The 19,739-nt window shown below is 39.1% G+C and overlaps 2 protein-coding genes across 3 annotated transcripts in view; both read left to right on the top strand.

Moving 5' to 3' along the window:
* The first annotated feature begins 8,424 nt into the window (after positions 1-8,424).
* Positions 8,425-16,746, top strand: LOC105927460 (transmembrane protein 230). Its single transcript, XM_021317329.2, has 4 exons — positions 8,425-8,566; positions 11,164-11,279; positions 13,521-13,643; positions 15,993-16,746. Exons 2-4 carry the CDS (start codon positions 11,199-11,201, stop codon positions 16,131-16,133), a joined length of 345 nt encoding a protein of 114 aa, XP_021173004.2. The 5' UTR covers positions 8,425-8,566; positions 11,164-11,198; the 3' UTR covers positions 16,134-16,746.
* Positions 16,747-17,877: 1,131 nt separating this feature from the next.
* igsf9a (immunoglobulin superfamily, member 9a) overlaps positions 17,878-19,739 on the top strand; it is a 90,188-nt gene continuing 88,326 nt past the window's right edge. For both annotated transcript variants that reach the window (XM_036140073.1, XM_036140074.1), the window contains exon 1: positions 17,878-18,139. The gene's annotated coding sequence lies outside the window, so the exon portion shown is untranslated. The remainder of the gene's footprint in view (positions 18,140-19,739) is intronic.

Here is a 19,739-nt window from a genome sequence, read left to right on the forward strand (position 1 = left end):
TGTCTATGACTTTGGACACCTATTGATGCTATTATTTTGTCATTTCTCAGTCCAGGAACCAGCACAATTTTGTTGGAATGCTGACAACAGTGTGTAATGACAATACATTTCTTATCTTATGTTGTACAAGCACACAGATGTACAAAGTCAGGAATATTCTAAGTGTGGGAAAACCAAGTTTATCTGATTTCTGTGGGACGTAATGGATCCACTGCTGCTGGAAAAATAATAACTTTCAAATGTTGATGACTGTATTATGTATTTCTGATTTTTCATTCAGTCTGAGCACCTTAGAACATTTATTTTGGCTTATAGATTCACTCATTAGCTGCAAAGAAGTAAGTACCTGGTTTTGTTCAATAACTGTTGAACTCTGTCAGGATTTGTCTCAGCGATTTCTCAGAAATCACTACTTTTTTTCCCAGCCATGAAACAGGAAACCTTCCCCAAAACATCACCATCAGTGAAACATTTAGACTTTTTCAGTGATCCATAAAGGAAAATGGAAAGGAGAACGACCTAAAAACTAAACATTAAGCTGTCTTCTTTGGTATAGAAGTGTAATAAGTAGGTTTAGACAGTTTTTTTTTACAACGTAACATTTCAGATTCGAAGAGGGAGAAAACTACAGAGTGTAAGCCAGGACTCGTTACGAGTTTTATTTTCCCAAAGTTTTTTGAGTGCAGTAAATTTGTCTGAGTAAAATTTACTAAAAGTGTAGACATTTTTTTTCCCAATCTAAAATAATTTTCAATTTGAGTAAATTTTACTCACACAAGTTTACTCTAAGTCACATCTCCAGTGTTTTGGAGGAAGTCCAAATAAAGTCTCAATTCTTTTAAGGGAAGGTTAAATTCAAGTCTGGTTTATTTCAAGTTAAATCTCAAGTCTTTAAGTGTTTAGTACAAGGCAAGTTTTTCACAGACAATCCAAGTTTTGGGTCTTTGAGGATCAAGTCCAGTCGTAAATTTATGGAGGTCAAGTTCAAGTTGTCTTTTAACTGGTTCCCTGACGTATAAGGTCTTATGCCCAAACAAAATAGCGTTGCAGTAATGCAGAAAGAAAGGTTATAAATGCATGGATCTGTGTTTTCTGAGAGATGCTTGAAGCTTAATATGTTTTTGAGTTGAAAAAAATCAGATTTGCTGATAGAATCAATTCATGGTTCAAATGAGAGTCCCTGTTAGGTTAATTGGCTTCTCTAAATTGTTCTTAGGTGTGAGTGTGTGTGTGAATGGTTGTTTGTCCTGTGTGTCTCTGTGTTGCCCTGCGACAGACTGGCGACCTGTCCAGGGTGTACCCCGCCTCTAGCCAGGTGAACGCTGGAGATAGGCACCAGATTAAAAAAATTAATGGATGGAATGAGAGTCCTGAAAGATGGCATGGTTGCAGACTTCAGAGAAAGAACAGATGCAACACCCATGTTTGTCTATAAGGAGAGACCAAATGTTCTTAAAGTGTGAGAAAAGCTATCTATTTATTGATATCTGATTGTAGTATCTGATCACACTATGTAACCTTGCCTGCAAGCTGAATTCCCGCAGTTTTTGTGCGCTCACAAACAAACGTGACTCCATCTTGTACCGCTCCTGCGTCAAACATTTGTGTCTGAAACAAAATGAAAGAAAAAAGCGGTTTGGGCCAACTACCTTCAAGTGTTGATGTTTTAAGGCAGGACATACCAGTGCAATGACAGCAAGAGTAGCTGAGTCCACAGCTGAACCAACATAAATATGGCAGACAATGAAATGCCTGGACTAGCTCACCTTGTGGTTTCTCATAACGTCTCCTGCTTGTGTTTTAATTTGATACAGGGATTGGCTAAAACCAACCTATGGTAGGCGGGCACTAGGTGTTGCTTCACCCAATCAGCTCGGAAAGTTCTGCTGAAATTCCCTCCTTTCCCCAGACGGATTCAAATGGAGCAGTCCGAGATTGATAATGTGTAGAACCAGAGTGCTACACATTATCAATCTGGCTGGCCAGGTTACTCACTGTAGGTCTTATTTTCCTTGCTTGGGCTGATTTCACAGGATATATTGGCCAAAAAACATGAGCCTTTTCAGTTTTCAGGAACAATGACAGGACAAACGGAAAAAGTCATAAAAGGGTTATCTGCACCTTCAGTAATTAGTGGTAATGCTTTCAACCCCAGTATCTAGTAAACAAAAGGTAAAACAAAACTTTTGAAACAAGTACGAATGTAAAATAGTAGGTAAAAGGTAGTTATCCCTTTCCCCTGCTACACTCTCAAACTCCTCATAGGGGAGTATACACAGTCCATACAGGAACTTCTGGGCCTGGCCAAGTCAGATACCAGCCTAACAATGGAAGATCATTTCAGCCCACTGTATGAGCGATTGTGTTCTATCTGCCATGATCAATATCTAATCTGCTATGATCAATATCTAATCTCCACATTCAACAAAAAAAAATGGTTCTTTAAATCGAGAGTTTTGCCTTAAAAGCATGTTTTCTTTACCATGGCAGATCAGGGCAATACCTCCATTACTGCATACAAAGCTCAGCCCCATCTATCCATCCCTAAACCTCCATTTTATGTTCACCATTGGCACAAAGATAGATCAATCCTCAATCTCATGCGGAGTCTGATCTTTGATTTGGAGGAAGCCCTTTTCGGGTGAGATCCATGGTCTCAGACATGGACCATCTGATCGCTTAACGTCTTCACACTCACCAGTAAAATTGTCCAGTGTGAACTGAAGATTATTGTTTGACAGTGCCAGCAGAACTATCGCGCAAAAAGCAAAGACCTGGGGGTTCCCAAACCAGACACTGTTTTCTACAAGCACGCCTTGAGAACCAGTCCATTAACACCACACACAGACTGTGTGATAATTGGCCACCCTGGAGAAATTAGACGGGCACTGAAAAAGGCTTTGGGGAGAGAATACCTCACATTTACTGCTTTGGCAATACAGACCACATTGGCAATAAAATTACCTTGGCACTCTACTGTCTGTCACCAAACCTTGGCAGTATACCTGACAGTTGTAAGCTTTATTCATGCTCATAAAACACATATGAACCAAACAAATAAACTTTTTTAACCCATAAGAAAGCTGTGAGTGTGAATATTTGATACACTACTTATAAAGAGGTCAATATTTACACTTCTTGAACCCATGTCCCTACTGCACAATAGATGAGTTCTCTTGTAGCTTCTATAGGCCGATCCTGGCCAAACCCCAGGAACTAAGGCTCGACCACAAGTGAGCTCATCCTCTTAGACTGGCTCCCACAGGTCACTGTTTGGATCTCCTGTTTCTGCATCAAAGTATTTGAGGTCACCTCCTTAATTGCTGGTAGAGTCCATGGAGGATATAATGTCACAATAACTATCCAAGATCAAGTAGTGAAAGAGGATAGAGCTGCACAATATACTGAACAACAACTACATTTCAATATCAATGTGTTGAGTCTTGCAGTTGCAAAGAACTCCTTGGACACGACATTTGGTAAGCTATTATAGTTCAAGGGAGATGCATTAACGTTCTGCTTGATATATATATTTGGCCAGTAGGATGTGATCTCACTGCCCTTGATGCTCAACGATTTGGGTGTCCAAATTGCTTAAAGGAGCATAGTGTAAGTTTCAGAATTTTTGCATAAGTTTGCCCCCCTGTGGTGACAAGTTGAAATGACACCAATGCTGCGTACCTGCATGGGGGAAGAGGAAAAGCATGTGCCGCTGCGACTGCATGGGTCTTTTATTTAGAAGCGTAATGTTTTCTGAGGTAACAAAAAGCTATAAATATTGAAGTTAGTGAGTGTTCTCTTCCTAATGCATTGATTATGGTGGAGACTCAACAAAGAAGCCAGGTGAATGAGAGCACACACGGCGTCACACCCACACGCAAGCCCAGAGAATTTGGCCTGAATCATTTTGTCATAAACTGAGTAAACCAGCCCACAGAGGCAACTGTGGTAAATAGAGGATGAATGGATTACTCATTTTACATGCCGGGAAAGGGAAAGAAACAAAGAAAATAAATAATATGTAACTTGCACTATGCACCTTTAAGGACACAAAATAGCAGTGAAAATCATACTGTTGGAAGAGTATCAGAAATTAGGAATAAGCAAGTTAATTGCAACCAATCAGTGGGTCAGTTGAATTCAGTTAAATTACATTTTATTTGTGGAATATAGGCTAATTCACATACTGAGCATACATGTAGCGACAGTGGAGAGGTAACCTCCCCTTTAACAGGAAGAAACCTCCAGCAGAACCAGAACCAGTGTCAGTGTGAACGGCTATCTGGGACGACCAACTGGGGGTTTGAGAAAACAGAGCATAGACACAAAAAGAACAAAGAAGCACTGATCCAGGAGTCCTTTCTATGTAGAGAAAAGTAAAAGAGTAATGCCAGCAGTAGCTCCATTAGTGGCTTCATCCAGGAGAAAAACACAGCAAAGCCAATAAACTCTGAGACAGATTTCAAATCTAGAGGCTGAAAGAGAGAACATACAGTTAGTTGCAGTAGTTAGTTTTACAGTTTTAATCAACAGTGTTGCAATGGAAAGTACACAAGCAGAAAACAAGTTTGCTCCAGTGTTAGCATTAGTTTTTCTAAGACCTGCTGTCAAAGATGCATCATATGATTAAGGTCTGAAAGTATAAGTATAAGCCATGTTACACATTTACTTGTATAACAAAACTACGAATGCACTTATGTGCATCAACTGAATCCACACAGTGCTTCCCTCCCAGCAAAGACACAGCTAAATATGTGTTCCAGAGAAATGATGTCGATCCTAATTTAATTCCCTGAGATGGGGATGTCTCTGGAGGGATGTGAGAGAGCATCTACAGTATTATTTAACCTGTTGAATTAAAGTATACCACAGATCCAATTAATCAACAAATGCCTTTAGAGATGAGGCAAATGGGATTTGGAATGAGCTCTTTGGGCTCCTTAACTTATATAGACTCTGGGGTTTATTAAAGACAGAGCTGCAACAGCAACACACGCAATAAGAAGGAAGTGAAGGAGAAACACTGCTTAAAGCTGGAAGGTAATGGCAGGGATTTATATTAACCATCCTCACGACTATATTAAACTGCAATCAGAAAGGATTATGTTCAAGTTTGCAAGCAAAAGTAGTTATTTTCCATCTTACAGTGTAAAAAATGAAACAAATCTGTTTGCATTTGTAAATTTTATGCATTTGACCTCAAAATGATCTGTTTTGACACTTGAGCACACAAACATATGTGGCCCAAATGCATGTTATACAGAGATAAAAATGGTTGAAATGACTTAAAGAGCACCAAACGTCCACAAGGTTCCTTACTGGTCTGGATTTCAGAAAATGGACTGAACTGAGCTCTTTGAGATGTTTAAAGCTTGGCATATTGTTTTACACTCAGACCCTGCTCTAAATTTCTCCACAGCTTCCTCCATGACATGTCTGCTGTGTTCCTTGGTCTTCATGATGCTGTTTGTTCACTAATGTTCTCTAACAAACCTTCGGTAGCGTCACAGAACAGCTGCGTTTAGTTGAAAGAGTTTAGAGATTAAATTACGAACAGGTGGATTATAAAATGGATTATATAATCCACCTGTTCGCCTTGCACCATAAAACATTCTGGGTTCCACCTTCTTTCTCCATGTGCATGCGTGGCTTCTCTCTGGGTACTCCGGCTTCCTCCCACAGTCCAAAAACAAGACTATTAGGTTAATTGTCTACTAAATTGCCGTTAGGTGTGAGTGTATGCATGCTTGGTTGATTGTCCTGTGTGTCTCAGTGTTGCCTTGTGATAAACTGGGGACTTCACCGGGGTGTACTCCGTCTCTCACCCATTGTTTGCTGGAGATAGGCACCAACCCCTTCACAACACTACATAGAAAACGTATGGATAGTAATATCTGAATCCACTGAGTTTCCCTAGACTTAATTGGTGGTATCACTGTGAAAGGGGCTGAAAACAGTCAATTTTCCATATATCACATTTAGTTCATGCATGGCTGGACAGCAGTATTCCTGTCCTTAAAAAAAGTTTCTGTTTGTGTACACTCCCTTTCATGATTTTTTTTTTTTTTTTTACTTCACATTGAATTACGGTACTCAAACATGATCTCTGGGGTCTCTAGATGTGACAAAGAGACAAAAAGAAGCTCAGGTACAGCGCCTCAGGAATGGAAAAGCTGTTGGGGATTTTACAACAGTCTGGGATTTCTGAGGTGAGCAGATTTTCTTACCTGCTCTCCCACAGCAAGAGGAGCCTTTCTGCCTCACAGAGTTTATTTGTATTTTGAACCAAAACAGCAGCAGGAGGTCAGTTTTTTTGTCAGCAGTGAGAACAGGACCTTGCAAGCCATTTGATATTTCCCATGCCAGAGAATGAGCCTTGGCTCTAATGCAGGTATTAATTTCCAGCAGTGACTCTTCAGCACTTTCCGTCGAGCAGAAACCAGAATCTGGTGAGTGTGTTGTTAAAGCGCCGTGAGACTCTATATCGATGGTTCTCTATATGTACTCCGAGTGTCTTAAGAGTTTTAGTTCGTTTGATTGTATCTGTTTTATTTTTATCTGCTGGGATGTTAAATAACAAGTATCTGACAGTCAGAGGTTTTGCAGTAATGAAATTATAGGAACTGTTAACGTGAACTGTTATGTCCCTTCATAAATTCTCAGCTGTGCAGGTTTGTGGTCTGATTTAATGTAGAAAGAAAGGAATGTTGCTGATATGCCGTTTGGAGTCTGTGTTATTTCATTCTCATAGTTGAGGCAAGTGATGGTCATGATGTAAAGCCTTTAAAGTTTTTATTTTTTATTTATTTTTACTTGGCTCACCAAATTCTATTTGTGCTTCGCACAATGATTAAAGTGGCACAGCTTTAACTGTGCTGTCTTATTTATGATGGTAAGAAGTTCATGTCTGAGTGCAGTTCTTATTGGACGTCCTTGGTTTCCTGCCATGTGCAGAGACAGACAGTAAATTTCCAATTGTTCCCTGCAGCTGGAGGTGGGAGGTTTGTTCACCTGAAGTGAAACGAAAATCTGCTTGTTGTTCTCAAGGACGTGTTAGAAGCTTCTCAGAAAGCTGCTTTAATATGAGTGAATTCTCTTTCTACCTCATCCATACATTCGTCCATCCGTCTGCCAATCACCAGTCAATTATCAATCGCTTTCCTATATTTGTTTGTCAGTCTATCAATTAATGCATCCATTATCTGACCATTCATACATCCATGTTTCTGGCCTTAATTTCCCTATCTTTCAGTCAATCCATTCATCCATCTAGACCAGGGGTCACCAATGTTGTGCACCAAGTAGCCCCCGAGGACCACATGGGGTGTCCATTAGGGGTGGGTATTGCCAAAGAAGTCACGATTCGATTTGAATCACGATTCACATGCCACGATCTGATTCACGATGCATCACGATACCTGAATTATTGCGATGTATCGCGATGCAATGCAATATTTTCACTGAATACTGTTAGTAAAAAATACAGCCATTACCAGTGGCTGACTGGTTGTGTATGATCTAGTGTCTTCAATTGATACATAACTGAAAGAAACTGAATTCATACATAGCTGTATTTATTGAAACGACTTTGGAGGTATCGCCATGAAAACAAATATTACTGTTACTGGACACAAATATTACTATTACTAGAGTGGACACACTGACAAAAAGTGCCTAGGATATATAAAACTTGAAATAACAAAATAAGGATAATCAGTGCCGTTTACATGGCCTCAGTGGTCCTTTAAACCAATGAAGCTGTATTCCACTTGTTTTTGGCTGATGTTCGCCAACCATTCATGCAATTTTATTTATTGATTTCTTAAAATTAATAATCGATACTTGGCGTCAAGAATCGATGCAGTAGATTGCGAAAATTTGAATCGCGATGCATCATCATGACAATTTTTTTGCACACCCCTAGTGTCCATGAGCCTGGTCTAGAAAAAGCTAAATCCACCAGTAAGCTGCATCCAAAACTTTATTTTACTCCATTACTCTTCTTGTTTATTCACAATTAAATGTATATAGATAAAAAAAGACAATATCTATAACAAAGCATGAAAAATGTGTTTATTTTGCATGAAGTTAAGGTGAACTCTGACTCTTCTAGTTCAAAGGTCAGTTCTTGTAGCCCTTTGTACGACACAACACCAATGAAGTAGCTTAGCTCTTAGTTTGAAAAACGTTGGTGACTCCTGATCTAGACAGACCCCACATAAATTGTATGGATAAGTTGATAGCATTCAATTTAAAAATACATTTCTTCAAACGATGTATTGTCTTGGATTCATTGCTAATTCATTTACTTATTTAAGTTTTGTTGTTTAAATTTCAGCGCTGTTACAGATTAGGTGTATTGTTTTCTTCTCCTTTAAATCCCGTCACGTGACCGGAGCAAGGGGACAACGCGACAAGGCAGCGGGCGCCAAGCAGGAGGGGATTTGTTTGTGCGCATGCGCTGCGAAGGAAAAACAAGGAAGTTTTTCTAGATGGAAACGCTGGATGGGGCAGAGCTGAGAGCATCAGAGTGAGATTAATAGTGTTCGCTCCACGTCATGTAAAGGTAAGAGGATCCGCAGCGGAACACCAGAGGTCCTTTAAACCAAAGCAGTGCAGTTTGTCCTCTGTTTTTGTCCCCTGCACAACTCCTTAGACAAGCTAATGCTTAAGCTAATTAAGCAGCTAAAACGGTGGACTCAGAAACAGATAGAAAAGAGTGTATGGGCTTTTATTTCAGTGACCAAACAGCGGTGACTATACTGTTACACTCATGGAGGGTTTTTGAAGCTTTAAATGTTCCTAATTAAATATCTGGAAACGGTGTTGACGCAGCTTTGGCGTCAACCGAAACCCTTTTAATACCAGAGATTTAACGGTGGATTAAAAGGCTATTTATATCAAATTTTACCCCATATTGTTCTCAGACACCCCCCCCCCCCAAGCTAGGATTCATGTTTATTATTACAACAAATAAAGTTTAATTTTTACTGTCATTATTTGACCTATTTAAGACAAACTAACCTCCCAAGATCAGGCATTAAGGTCTCTCTGATTTACATCACAAAAAGCATAAGGATGCTAATAGACGTGTAGGTGGATCTAAGTTGATTTAAAAGCCAAAAACCATGTAATCAAAAAAATAAAATATAATATGGGGTGAATTAAAAGGAATATAATGTAGAAATGTTTTTCACCCCCCAAGAAAACCCCTCAGATCCTTTAGATATATCCCCTCTGGGTATAATAAATCCATATAGTACATGTTTCATCATTCTTAAATCGCTCAAATAAAAAAAGAAAAGCTTAAATTATTCAAATGCACATATCTGTATTAACCTTTTAATAAATAAGTCAATCTCTGATATATATATATATTTTTTTGCTTTAAGGTTAAATGGTTAAAATGTTCCTTTAGTGGTAATGAATGTAAATTTTAGTTGTTGCAAATTATCAAAAGCTATTCAAAGGGGGGAAAAAAATGTTCTTAAGTTTATTGAAGCAGGAAGTCGTTTATCAATTTTCTTTTTTACTCTCGGTTGTGTGGTGCGGTCCAAATACAATCAGTTGATCTGATTTGACCAGAGTTTAGGTCCAAAGGAACGTGATGCGTTCAGCCTCGCCATGGGGTGACTACACACTCCAAGGCGTGCAAATGTTGGAAAAAAAACACATACCACAAACTTTTCCTCACATACAGATTGTACATTTTGAACAGTTTTCAGTGAAATGCCAGGGGGAATTTACTTTGACTGAAAGAAGGCGGCTACACTTTCCCCTCAGTTACACTCCAGAGAGACACGGTGTAGCAACTAAATGAGCGCCACGCATCAGTCTTACCGAGGTACAGCTGTTTAAAAAAAATACAGCAGACAATCCATAAACAGCATTTCTGTTAAGCAGCTGACTTCAGTCACGTTTATTATGGGTAAATAGACTGATTAACCAGCTAATATAAGTTTGTCTTACTCCCGATGTTCCTCAGAAAGAGAAGAAACGTGTAATCATTTCTGCTATCAGCACAATTCCTTAAAAAAACGGCGGTGAAATTTGGCAGGTGTGGACCTTCGCTGTAATTTATGTAGAAATACCCAAAATAGCAGAAAGTCAATTGATAAACATCACTTAGAATTAGACAAACTTTATTGTCGTTTTGTATGCACTGTGCATACAAAACGACAATAAAGTTGCATACAGCTTACGACAATGTAATTGGATTGCAATTGAAATAAAATGACATTACAATATAAGCTTAAGGTGCAGCAGTGATAAGAATGTAACAGTGCAGGAGAAAAACAGTTTTTAAAATAAGTGTGCAAAAGAATGTTACTCCATGTTTATAGTGCAAAAGTAGTGGTGCAAAAAAGGCATTCATTTGAAAAGTCCAATGTTGGCAGTGCAAGATAAATGCAGTAATCGTTCAGTTGTGTACTTTTACATTTAAATGGATTGTAAAAGTTCAGCAACGTTGGCAGTGCAAAATAATGATGCGAAATGTCCATAAAGTTCAGTTCTGTGCGTATAACCGTAAGAATGAAATGTTACTTTATTTAAGCAACAGTAACAATTATTGTTGCTTTTCTGCTTTTTAAATAAAACTGAATAGCCTCTTTTGGGCATAAAAAAAAATCATAGGGATGTATCTGAGAAAATGTGCAACCCAGTAAAATAAGTCATTATTTAAGTTATTCCATGTTCATACATTCAGAGGAATAAAGACATCTCTATAGACGCCTAGAAAGACATTAAACAGCCTGTCGGTTAGCTGGACGGGTTACCTTTTCTCTCCTGTTTACATAATTAAACAATGATACAGTTTAAATAAAAAAACGGACTAATGAGGTTCCACTCATGGTATCCTTCCTTCGACTTTTCTTCTGGTAAATTGTTACATTCAGGTTATATGTTCCATTCATTAGGAGTTTTGACAATTTCTTTTGTCATAACTGAACGCTTTTCCCGCACTCCAGTTTTGTGGCGTTCTGAGTCCACGTCTGCCTGTTTTTAAACGTATAAAAGTTAATCTTAAACTGTTAGGGGGAAGACGGATGGGTGACTCCATATGGAGCTGGTTCACTTGCCAGGTTCTTATTTGTTTGGACTAATGAGGACTAAAAGCTAGAAGCTGTGGCTCACCAGCCTGCGTTTTGTCTTCCCGAACAGCTGCTGTTCCCCCGCCGACGGCAGCAGGAAGCAACATGTTGTCTGCTGGGTTATCCAACAACAAGGTCAAATATTCCCGGGTGGCCGCCGACGACGACGGCTACATCGACCTGCAGGTGAGAGACTCTGAGGCGGCGGGCCGTGTTGTCGTCGGCGCGTCGCCGAATGTCTCCCAGCTTGAAAAGGCGGTTAGGATCCTGTGAGAAGGCACTGAACTAGGGCTGCACAATTAATTGCATTTGCAATTAAAAAAAAAAAAAAAAAATTCCAAATTGTAGATGTCTGCAATTTTTGGTAACAGTGAATCAGATGCATCCTTTAGGTGTCAGTAATATGTTTAAAGTGGGTTTGCCTCCACATGGAAGGGAAGAGAGTTCCAGCAGTGAGATAATCACATTTTATTATTTGTTTTAGAGTTTATATAATCATACTGTTTTACCAGAAAGTTTCAGGAATCTCACCATAGCATTAAGTTTAATACAATCAATCAGTTTAATACATAGACTTGCTTGTTGGTTGCACTTTACCCTTTATGTTCAACAAGGATTGATGTAGGGGTGTGCGATATGACGATTTAAGACCGTGTTACGATCTACACCTCTGACGATCTGTAATTATTAAGAGACCATTTTATCAGGATCCACAGAACTGTAGTGCTGCTGTATTTCTCCCCTCCCCCTCATGTGCGTCGGCCAAGGTAGCTACAACAAGCGGGAGGCATGGCAGAAGCTGAAAGCGAGGATTTTGTTCCGAAAATAAATGCTTCATCCATCATATGGAACTGGTTTGGCTTCACTTCTGACGATAAAGAACAAAAAAACATTACATGCAAAGTCTGCAAGGAGAGCGTCAAGGCAAGTGACGGCAACACAACGAACCTGTTTAATCATCTGAAACGAAGGCATCCTAAACAGTATAACGAGAGCCTGGTGGCTAAAGCTAAAAAGCCGACTGCAGCTTCAGCAGCGACCGGTCCTTCTCCCAAGCAGCAAACGTTAACAGATTCATTTACAAAACTTACTCCCTACGATAAAGGCAGTAAACGGTGGAACAGCGTGACTGAAGCGGTGACGTTTTACTTTGTGAAAGTTTTATGTCCTCTACGAACCGTAGAAGGAGTGGGATTTAATAAAATGTTAAACGTTTTGGATCCACGCTACGAGTTGCCCAGCCGCAAGTATTTTTCAAACACCGCTATTCCACGTATGTACGCTGAATGCAGAGAGAAAGTTTCACAAAATATTAAAAATGTGCAGTTTTCTGCCACCACAAGGGACCTCTGGTCCAGCCGCACGTCAGAGCCGTATTTACATCTTGACTTGCACTATATTTGCTGTTCCATAATAGTTTTTGTTTCTAAAGACTTTAGAAATTATACAAATCTATTGTTTAATGTAATATTTAAAAAAAAACTCAAGTTAGTTTCTGTGTGCTTTCTTTTTTCTTTTATTTTATTAGACCAGTCCAGATTTTAAAGGAATAAAACTGCACTAAGATACAGTTAGAATTTTTATTTATTTTTACTGTAGTTACTTGAAAAATGTGACTAATTTGTAATTGTTTTACTCAGGAGTTATTGCATTTTTATAATCTTTGGTGTGTTTACAATATAGAAATAAAAAAAATAAGTTTGTTAGCACTGCTTTGATTCTCTAATTTTAATAAACTTGTTCATTTATTTAATTTTTCTCTGCATGTAATTGAAGTTATATTGGTCGTATCTAAAAAATCGTGATAAAATCGAGATCACAATAATATAATCAAAAAATCGTGATATTTTATTTTTGCCATATCGCCCAGCCCTAGATTGATGTTCAAATCAATTAAAAGCTGTTCTCTTGAATAATATTGTAATTAATAAAACATTAAAAGTTCTTGTTTTAAATAGTCCTTGTATACAAACGTCTTTACCTACAGGCGTTTTTTGTTGCTTGTGGTTAACACAGAGAAAAGCTAAAACCAAAACGCGATTTTGGTTGAAATGTATTGCAGGCAGAACGCAATCATTTCTGCTGCGAGTTGAGACGCAGCGGCTTTTTTAGCACCTAATCTGCACGGCGATGAGACAGATTGATTTGTTGTTTGTATATGTTTAAAAAGACATGATGAATTAAAGTGAAAAAACAAATCACAATCGCAATATCAGGATAAAAAAAAATTAGCCTATTTTCCGAAATCGTTCAGCCCTACACTGAACAGTGTTTTTTTTTTTTTTTTTTTTTTTGGGTATTGATAATTGTTGGTGTCAGATCATTTGTTGATGAATAAAAATATTTATTATTGGACTGTATAATAACCCCTCTGAGCTCCTGCAAACTTTTACTTTACCCCCTGTGTCCCAAAACGCTCCCTTTTAGTTCAAGAAGAGTCCACCGAGGGTTCCCTACAAGGCCATCGGCGTGGCCATAGTCCTGTTTCTGATCGGCTCCTCGCTCATCATCTTCGGGGCCCTTTTCCTGGCCGGGATCATCAAGGTGGAGGTGAGTTTAGCGCTAACCTGATAAACTTTCCATTTCCCTTTCTTCTTGAGTCATCTCGCTCCAGCTGAGGGGCTTTAAGGGAAGTCTGGAGGCCACACATTTCTGAGACTCTTTCTTTGCTCAGGCCCTTAATGCAACATTATCAGAATCAGAAATACTTTAATAATCCCAGTGCAAATCCAATATATATATATATATATATATATATATATATATATATATATATATATATATATATATATATATATATATATACACAGATCTAAAAAATAGTGATAATGATAATGTGCAAAAGAATGAATAAATGTCAATAATTTTTAGTCAGAATTAAAGAGGGGGGGGGGGGGGGTCTGACTCTCTGAGGGAGGCGTTGTAGAGATTGATGACCACAGGCAGGAATGATGTCCTGTGGCGCTCCGTAGATAGAAAAATAACAGAAAAATAAACTAATTATGTCAAATCTGCTCTTAATCTGTTTTTAATTATATTAGAAGACTAACACGTCTCATAACAGATTTGTCATTTAATCATCAGTTTAATAAATTATTAAAATATTATGTGGAGTTGCTTATATTTGTGTATTGAAGGTCTATTTGTCGTTTTATCGGACTCAAACCATATAAGTATTTATTTATTTGACACATTAGTTATTTTCTTGCATTGCGGCCCTTTTGGCCCACGGAGTGAAAGCAAAGCATCCTTTTTTTTTATATAAACAGCTCCGTGAAGTGAGTAGTTGTAAATCACGCTCTCCAGAAACTGCTTTTATAATTTATGCCACCTGCTGCTACGCGCGCTAATAGATGCGTCTTCCCACAGCAGCCATTTTTAACCTATCATAGCAGGAGAGGCCCAGGTGAAGCAGGATTTGTTAACGCTGGCTTGGTCCCATTAGGCGACTCAGTGAGCTGTGATACCTGCTCAAATTAAGGAGCCTTCAGCTGCTTCACCTGTACGAGACGCGGCTGCTTTTAGGTTTAGATGGACTGAGGTCTGCCTTAACGACACTCTGACAATCTGCAGCTAAAGCTTCACATTAAACAAGCGGCTTTGCTGATGTTTGTCCTCCTGCTGGACTTTTTACGTTCACATCTTGTTTCTAATCAGGATTTTTTGAAAATGTGGGGATTTATTTAGGTGTTTGTCTAAGCTGGGGAAAAATGTCCAACAAAACGTTTACCGTACAGAAAAGTCAAAGTTTAGGTCATGAAAGATGCTTGAGTTGCTAGAAATAAGATGCTCCAGTCAGCTTCCTGTTTATGTTGGCCTTCATCCATCCATCCATCCATCCATCCATCCATCCATCCATCCATCCATCCATCCATCCATCCATCCATCCATCCATCCATCCATCCATCCATCCATCCATCCATCCATTTAGCCATCCATTTGTCTCTTAATTCTTTCCCTTCCTCTCTCTCTGTATCCATACCTCCCTCTGTTGATCCATCGTCCTTCCCTTCATCTGTTCCCCCCTGTCTCCATCCATTCCTCCCTGTCTGTCCATCCATCCATCCATCCATCCATCCATCCACTCCCCCTCCCCCAATTTTTCCATCCATCCATCCATCATCCATCCATCCATTCATCCATCCATCAATTTCACATTATAAAACTAGTCCAAACAAACTGAGAGTCTTAAAGTTTTTTTTTTTTAATGATAAATGTGTGGCAACCCTGTTAAATGTAACATGATTCAGATATTTAAGAGCAGGCAGTGACAACCTCAGTGGATTTATTCTAGTCTAACACTGGGAGGTTTTTGTCCAAACACAAACAGAGAGCAGTTCTGTTTGGGGGAAAGTCGTCAGTCTTGAGACGAAGGAGTTTGTTTAATGTCATTTCTTTACGATTCGCACTAAAGTTAGTGAGAGACTTTTCGAGCAGCCAACACCGAAGGACTGGTTCAACTAATAAACCAGGTGAACAACTTCCACTTTGATGCGACAAATGAACAAACTGCTGGAGTTAAAGTTGAAGCAGTGATTTACATTCTGCACTGCAGCTTTTGTCTGCACCAACGTGGAAAAACAGATTGTTTTAAGGCCTTATTGCTGCAGTAATGCTGCAGTGCGCCTCACAAAGCCAGCAGCACGCCTGCTCTGACTCGGTGCACGATGCTGCCATCTGGTGGTGGAATGCTGCCGTTTCTCTCCTCTTCTGGAGGTTCACTGCCCTCCGCGTGAAGCTGCTGTTGATTTACATGGAAGCAGACGACTGCAGCGCAAAGCCTCCCTTACATTGTGTTCTGCAGGCCTGTCTGACGCTTTGTTGCATGTTATCCAATCTGGCTTCCCACCAGCAGCTTATTTATGCAGTGTTCCATGTCTGTGTGTGTTCTGTTCCCAGAATCCCGACCGCACCATCCCCGTCATCGTCATAGGCCTGCTGGTCTTCCTGCCCGGGTTCTACCATCTGAGGATCGCGTACTACGCCGCCAAGGGTTACAGAGGGTACTCCTACGATGACATCCCCGACTTTGGCGACTGACCCGGGGGGTGGGGGGGGGGCTGTCTACTGTCCGAGCGAATGTAGCAGAAAAGGACCGCCGTCGTTTCCTCCTGACGCCGTGGAGACCTGCGTTCATCCTGAAGGGCACCATGTCAGAGCTTTGCTGAAATATTGCAGGAATGTACAACTGTGTGATGTTTTGTCTTTGCTCTGTTTGCTCTGGTTTCCTCTCCTCTTTATTAGCCTCCACGCAGAAGCACGACCGACCTGAGAGACTTGATGCTCCTTTATTAGCAGCAGAGGCGGCCGGACCAGCCGCCGGGCCGGCAGCAGCTTGCTCTTATACAACTCGACACATAAATCACAGCATACTTTATTTACTGCTGCTCCAAGGTTTAGAGCAGCTGTTGCCTTGCAGCTTTATATCGTCTCATATCCTCACCCTGGCTTGTGACCTTTACCGGTTCTTCTGAGACGACGTATTTGCGTTACAATCAAAAAGTGGCTATTTTCTAGTGCGCAGATATATTTTTAAACGCAATGTGTAAAGCGTGTGTTTGTATTCTTGCTCTCGTGTTTAGGATATTTAAGATACGTTTCTATTTGTTACGCTGAGATGATTTGACAATAAAGCAACCGAGAATGTTTTGAAGTTTGAAGTTGCTTCATTTTGATGGTCACACTGCGTCGTAATGCAAATCCCTTTAAGGACGTAACGCAGAGGACCTGAACTTCAGTGGATGCGACTCAGAAAATAACATGCTGGGGTGTCACTTAAATCTCACATATTTGGCAGTTCCCCAGAAAGTCAAAAACATAAATACAGTTCAATGAAGGTTTTAAACCACTTATAATTAATTATAAATTTATAGTTGACACTAGATATTTAAATATGCAGCATAAAAAAAACAAAAAAATGCCTTTTTTCTTACTGTCTGACAGAAAATCAGATAATCATGTTTTTAGGCCAACTAGGATCATTAGCATTTTTTAATTTTGAGAAAATTCTTATTCTTTTTGTAATTTGTTTTTGACCAATCTGTATAATCTGATTGAATTTTGGCTTTGGAAAGTGCCTTGAGATGACGTGTTTCATGAATTAGCGCTATATAAATAAACTTTAATTGAATACATTTTTTTCTTTAAAACTGCATGTTGCAAGGCAAGGCAAATTTATTTGTACAGCACATTTCAGTACAGAGACAATGCAAAGTGCTTTACATGATTAAAATATAGTAAAATAAAACAGAATAAAAGCAAGTAGGAATAAAATGTAGAAACAAAATAGACTGCATTCTAACGAAAATAGACAAAATAGAATTAAAAACTAAAAGCAAACATTGAAAACAGTTGGACTACAAAGTTGAACTAATATTCAGTAGGTTCCTAAAAAAATCTAAACATAATACATTGAATATTTGGTTGTAGCGATATAAAATGTGAAAAAGGAGTGCTTTTATGGGCTACTTTAGATTCTGAGAATGATACAAATCTAAAAGGAAACTTGTTTTCTGAGAAGACGGTCCATTTTAGCCCAACAAGGTCACCTGGGCGCACAGACTCCAAACCGTTTGGCCTCCAAACACGAGGTGAAGGACACCCTCTGGTGGTCGCCTGTAAGCTGGACGCCATCAGGGGGATTTGGAAATGAAAAACATGTCCGCTTGAACAAACAAACACACCCCGGATTTAAAATTCAGCAGCTTCCAGGCTCTGGACGCGCTCTCCGAGGAGGATTTGTTGGCCAGAACAAGGAAGCGGCGGCAGCAGCGGCGGTGGGAGGGACAGGGGGAGGCGAAGGGGAGAGTCACCTGAGTGCGTCACCTGTGCGTGAAACGAACACCTGTTGCACGGTGGGTTTTTAAAAGACGCACAAGAAGAGGAAGGAAACGCTCGTTTTTTATAACCGGACCCCCGACGAGCTTTTTTTTGTTTTAAGGGAACAAGACGCTCTTTCTGGTCAGTTTCAAAGTGTCGCTCCGGCTGGACTGAAGGGATCATGCGGAGGATTTTGTTTTGAAGGGACGCCCAGCAGCGAGCCGCAGGTAAGGTCAAAGATACGAAGAGGAGAGTTTAAAAGGCAGAGGAATTAATGCGCAGAGCTTATAATGAGCCGTGTAGGGCTGTTAGGATATTTAAAGCAAACAGGTGAACTCTGTCCGAGAGGTTAAATGTTATAATGTGGGAAAAAGTCAGTTTTATACCTATTATTATGAAGCCTCCAACAAATCCAGACTGTTTTCTAAAACGTTTCTCCCTTTTAGGCAGTGACTGTTTCTAAATGGGTCTGACCTAATAAGCCCTTTGGACTCATAACACGGGAAGATAAGGTGCGTTGCTGATAAAACTGGAACATAAAAGTGTCTGCTCCGTTTTATTATACCGAGTCAATTCGTTTCGAAAACTTAGACTCCCATCTATATTCCAGCCACCTCGCTGATTCATACGTTTTACGGTCTAGGCCATTTTCTACTCGGCTCTGTCCGAAAATGGACGAAGTGGACAACCAGCGATATAAAGTACTTTTTCTCTCATCTACTCTTGTCTACAGCAAGAAAAAGTAGTGATGTGAGTTCAATAAGTAACACGCAGTCACTTTGAGTTGTTAATCCGTCATACTTCTTAGAATCGATGAGACCAATCAGTAATCAGAACCAAAATAAATTTTTTAATGTGAAATATATTTAAAAGATGTCCCTACTTCTTATTTCCATAATACATGGAAATAGCCTACTTAATAACTAAATATATAAAATTAAATAAAACACTCAATGTTTAGCCTACGTGGGCATGAAATGGTTTGTTTCCAAGCAGAAAAGGAGAAACCAACCCTGAGCATTCAGTTGCTTTATTCTTTTCTTTTTTGTTGTGGTAGGTGCCAGAATTGGTAAAAAATTGCTGAAATAATGTGTGTCATCAACAACCAAGGGGCCAGTCATTCATAAATATTTTAAATAAATGCACATGGGACAAGATTTCAGTTTTATTAAAAACAAGAAATCAAGTATTATTCCTACTACTGCTACACATGATTAATAAAGTGGTTATTATATTTACAGTTATAGTATCTAAACCATTTGTTTTGTGTAATTTTTGTTTCATTGCAATACAAATAAACATATGCTAAATATACTACTATATATTAAATACTTACTGCTTAGAATAATTAAATTTTTGTTGTTTTACTCTTTAGAGTGACACAAATAAAACTTGGTATGCAACATTTTCAAAAGAGTAAGTAGTATGTTAAAAGGACTTTTAAATCACACAAAGAATGTGTGTAGGTCAAATTGGACAGTTACACTGTTTACCTGAATTTCTGAGCCTTTTTATTTGGTTTGTAATGAAAAGTGAAATGTTGTGATCCAAAAGTAAAAGAAACACATGAGTTCAGAAATTAATTTTTCTAAGCCCTAACTTTAAATTTTAATTTCAAAAGACTATCTCAGGGTTAACAAGCTCAGCCTTTTTATATGTCAAAGTGAATAGCATGCTAGCAAGTAGTGTTGACGCTAAACTTGCTAAAGCTGGATGTTCATAATACTCTCTGCTGCCCGCTGCACACAACAAATGAGATTAGCATATGGCTGACCAAACAGTAAATATGAGTCAAAACGTTTTGAGAAGGTTTTATTTTCAAAATAT

Source organism: Fundulus heteroclitus, chromosome 8 (assembly GCF_011125445.2).
Source record: "Fundulus heteroclitus isolate FHET01 chromosome 8, MU-UCD_Fhet_4.1, whole genome shotgun sequence".
Lineage (NCBI taxonomy): Eukaryota > Metazoa > Chordata > Actinopteri > Cyprinodontiformes > Fundulidae > Fundulus > Fundulus heteroclitus.